The sequence below is a fragment of the Bidens hawaiensis genome, unplaced genomic scaffold (genome assembly GCF_021521415.1).
Source record: "Bidens hawaiensis isolate Kalapana, Puna unplaced genomic scaffold, B.hawaiensis_p1.1 tig00028983_1, whole genome shotgun sequence".
Lineage (NCBI taxonomy): Eukaryota > Viridiplantae > Streptophyta > Magnoliopsida > Asterales > Asteraceae > Bidens > Bidens hawaiensis.
In genome coordinates, this window is record NW_027494758.1 from 82,720 (window position 1) to 86,765 (window position 4,046).

Below are 4,046 nucleotides of genomic sequence, written 5' to 3' on the forward strand. Positions count from 1 at the left end.
TGAAGAAAAATCTCTCCTAAGATTTGTTCCAACGAAAATCTTGAGAAGAAATGATGCTTTTAAAGTTGAGGATGTAAAAAGTAGTTTTTAAATTGGTGAAAGTTAAACTGTCAAAAATAAAACTTTTTACAACAGGAAAAAATCAATTGGTCAAAACTGGGTGGCAAAGCTAAAACTTTTTTAAACAAAAGCAAGTCTGCCTGGTTGTTTTGAGAAAGAAAACTCTGTTTCTAATAATTCAAGTGATGTTTCAAACTTTGATTTCTATCTAGTGAATCGGAATTGAAAGAGCCTTTGGATAAAATGTTTGTGGAGAAAATCAAACAACCCAAGGCCAAGAAGGCTTGGGTTTCCTTGTTTCACCAAACCTTTTACTATTTGTGCAGGGGCTTACAAGATCCATGACTCACGTTGGATAATGGATAGTGGAGGCTCGAGGAACATGACGGGTACCCTACACTTGCTAGAAAATATCAAATCAATAAGAGGAGGGTATGTATGTTTTACAGGAAACCAAGGAGGACAAATTGTGGGTGAAGGTACACTGTCAAACGACATGGTGGTGTTTGACAAAGTGAATTACATCACTGAGTTGGAGAACAATTTGCTAAGTATATCACAAACATGTGATAAAGGATTCTCAACTCATTTCACCAACAAAGGGTGCATGATTTTAAAATCGGGATTTAAGATACCTGATGAGTGGATTCTAATGTGTGCTCCTCGAGAGAACGATCTTTATGTTCTCAACATGAGTACTGCTTATACTTCATCTCGTACCGCTCAACATCTCATATCGAAGGCATCAGAAAAGAAGTCAATACTATGGCATCATTGAATGGGTTATATTCACGTTAGAAAGAAGAACTATTTGGTTCATAATCAACTTTTGAATGGGGTGAACGTCAAAAGCTTTCATTTGAATGAAGATTGTGTGAATTGAAAGAAAGGAAAACAAATAAAGAAGTCACATCCGAAGGAGATGATTAATTCTATCAACATACCGTTTGAGCATTTACACATGGATCTGTTTGGTCCAGTGAATGTCAAAAGTATCACGGGAAAACTCTATTGCTTGGTGGCTACTAATGACTATTCCAATTTCTCATGGGTAATTTTTTTAGATTCTAAAGATGGGACCTTTGACAGATTGATGATCTTCAGCAGGAAGATGGAGAATTTGTACAATCTGTCGATCAAAAGAATCCGTAGCGACAACGGAACCGAGTTTAAGAACAATAGAATGATTGGAATATTGCAATGAAAGTGGGATATTTCATGAATTCAGTGCACCCTACACACCATAACAAAATAGGGTCGCTGAACGAAAGAATCGTACCTTGATTGAAACTGCTCGCACCATGCCAGCTGATTCAAAACTACATGTTAGTTTTTGGTCCGAAGCCGTGGCGTCTACATTCTATACATTAAACCACATTCTAATAGTAAAAAGACATGGGAATACTTTATTTGAGCAGCTTAATAGACATAAACCAAATCTGAAGTGGCTTGAACCTTTCGGGTCTCCATGTACTGTTCTTGATCCTGATGGCAAGTTTGATTCTAAGGCTTTGGAAGGATTTTTCATGGAATATGCTAGTCCTCTGAGAAGAGTGCACTTACCTAGCATGAACAGGACCGTGCAAGTACAGCATGTGGATTGCCAAAGATTTACCACTCCAACACAGAAACCGGGAGATGCTTGGATGTTCAACTATGACAATCTCTGGACATGTTTTAATCCACAAGAGGAGGAAGTTTTTGATGAAGCTATTTACATGATGTATCAAAAACAGCTGTTTGATGGTTAAGTTGGCATACCTATTTCATCTTGTACCCCGTTATTTCATGAGGAACCTCAAGTTGAAACTCCAGAAGGACTTGTTCTACATGATTCCATTCCTGAATCTACTCCTATATTTGATGATGACGGTGAGACTTATCAAGATGTAATTGAATCCCTAATTCAAATTGGTACTCCAAGTATTGGTGAGATGCACCTTGAAGAAAATGTTTCTAATCTTCAGCAAGAAGTGATCGTAACTACCGATGTCATTCCTTACACCATGTCATACCATCCAGAAGAGAATATTATTGGTGACTTAAACACTAGGGTTCAGACCAGACGTCAAATTGATCAAAGTCTCAGGTGTTTCTATTCAAAGGTGTCACCATTGCAACACCGGTTCTCTTTCAATTATTTTCTCTCAAATAGAACCAAAACCTTACAAGGAACCATTAATCGAGGAGATTTGGGTTAGTGCAATGCAAGAGGAATTGCAGCACTTTGAGAAGTTAGGTGTTTGGAAGCTTGTTGATTTACCCAAAGAAAAGAAGCGTATCAAAACAAAATGGGTATTCAAGTGCAAGCGGGATGAGAATGGTACAATGGTAAGAAACAAAGCTCGGTTGGTCGTTCTTGGCTTTAACCAATGCGAGGGAATTGATTATAACGAGGTCTAAACACCGGTTGCAAGACTAGAAGCTATTCGAATTTTTCTAGCTTTAGCTTCCTGGAAGGGCTTTAAAGTTTATCAGTTAGATGTCAAGTCTACTTTTCTTAATGGGAGACTTGGTGAAGAAGTCTATGTGGGACAACCACCGGGGTTTGTCGATTCGATCCACAAAGACAAAGTGTAATTACTCGATAAAGACTTATATGGATTACATCAAGCCCCGAGAGCTTGGTATGAAACGTTATCCCAACATCTGTTGGACAACGACTTTATTTGATGAACGGCTGATTGTACACTTTTCACTAAACAAGTGGCTGGACATTTACTGATCGTTCAAGTGTATGTGGATGATATCAATTTTGGGTCTATAAATGATGATCTAGACAAAGAGTTTGAAGCGATTATGAAGTCAAAATTCAAGATGAGTGCAACGAGGGGGATGAAATTATTTCTAGGGCTTCAGGTGGAACAGTTACCAGATGGTATCTTCACTCACAAGACGAAGTATGCCAACGACATCCTAGCGAAGTTCAATATGATTGATTCTACCGCAATCAGTACTCCACTTCCATTGAATCATGGGATTGGTCCTGATCCCAACGGGGGAGAAGGTTGATCAAACGTTATACCAATCCATGATTGGATTTCTCATGTATCTAACTGATCCGAGGCCAGACATTAGGTATGCTACCTGCTTGTGTGCCCGATATCAATCCAAATCGAAAGTCCCGCACCTGATGATCATCAAAAGAATACTTTGGTATCTAAAGGGATGTCCAGGGGTCGGTCTTTGGTATCTAAGGGATGACGAGTTTGTGTTGAGGGCTTATTCGGATTCTGATTATGGTAGCTGTAAGCTGAAATCCAAGTCTACAACTGCTGGATGTCAATTTTTCAGTAGTAGGTTGGTCACATGGAATGCAAAAAGCAAACCACCGTGTCTCTGTCAACCTGTGAAGCTGAGTATGTAGCTACCTCAAGTCGTTGTTCTCAAGTTCTATGGATCCAACAACAACTGTGCGATTACAAATTGACTTTTCTGGCCACTAATATCTTGTAGATAATAATGCTGCTTTATCAATAACTAAACATATTGAAATACAGTATCACTTCATCCGTGACTGTTACAAGAAGAAGTTGATAACCGTTGACAAAATTCACACCGATGAACAAATAGTCGATCTTCTTACTAAAGCTTTTGATAAAACCAGATTCCAGTATTTACTAAAGCTTAACGGTATTAAGAATTTAGGCGGTGGGAATGAGAGTGATCCAGAGATTATGGATTCAGACCTCAAGTAAACCTTCATCAGAGTCAAATTTGTTTTTGTAAATATTTTTCAAAATTATTTCTTTGAGAAAAACCAAAAATATGTTTTTGATTTTATGGGGAGAAATGTTGGGACCAAAAACAATATAAATTTGAAAAAGACAAAAACATTCAAATATGTTAAAATGTTAAAGCATTTAAAATGCTCCTCAAAATGAGTTTTTGAAGCATATAGGAAAGATGATAGTATGTTGATCATCTGGTCCCGAGTCTAGTAAAAATTAAGCAAAAAAGGCTGATTGCTTAAATATATCAGTGTG

The 4,046-nt window shown here is 37.8% G+C and overlaps 1 protein-coding gene across 1 annotated transcript; it reads left to right on the forward strand.

The window, feature by feature from the left end:
- The first annotated feature begins 1,361 nt into the window (after positions 1–1,361).
- LOC143577979 (uncharacterized) lies at positions 1,362–3,758 on the forward strand. The gene is made up of 4 exons (XM_077061678.1): positions 1,362–1,806; positions 1,864–2,097; positions 2,216–2,391; positions 3,588–3,758. Exons 1-4 carry the CDS (start codon positions 1,362–1,364, stop codon positions 3,756–3,758), a joined length of 1,026 nt encoding a protein of 341 aa, XP_076917793.1.
- Positions 3,759–4,046: the final 288 nt, after the last annotated feature.

Bases quoted from the DNA above. Each gene is read 5' to 3' on its own strand.
- LOC143577979 (XM_077061678.1), top strand. From the start codon at position 1,362: ATGCCAGCTGATTCAAAACTACATGTTAGTTTTTGGTCCGAAGCCGTG. The intron at 2,098-2,215 runs GTGACTTAAACA...TCTCTCAAATAG, and splicing joins TCCAGAAGAGAATATTATTG to AACCAAAACCTTACAAGGAA. The intron at 2,392-3,587 runs GTAAGAAACAAA...GACTGTTACAAG, and splicing joins GGGATGAGAATGGTACAATG to AAGAAGTTGATAACCGTTGA.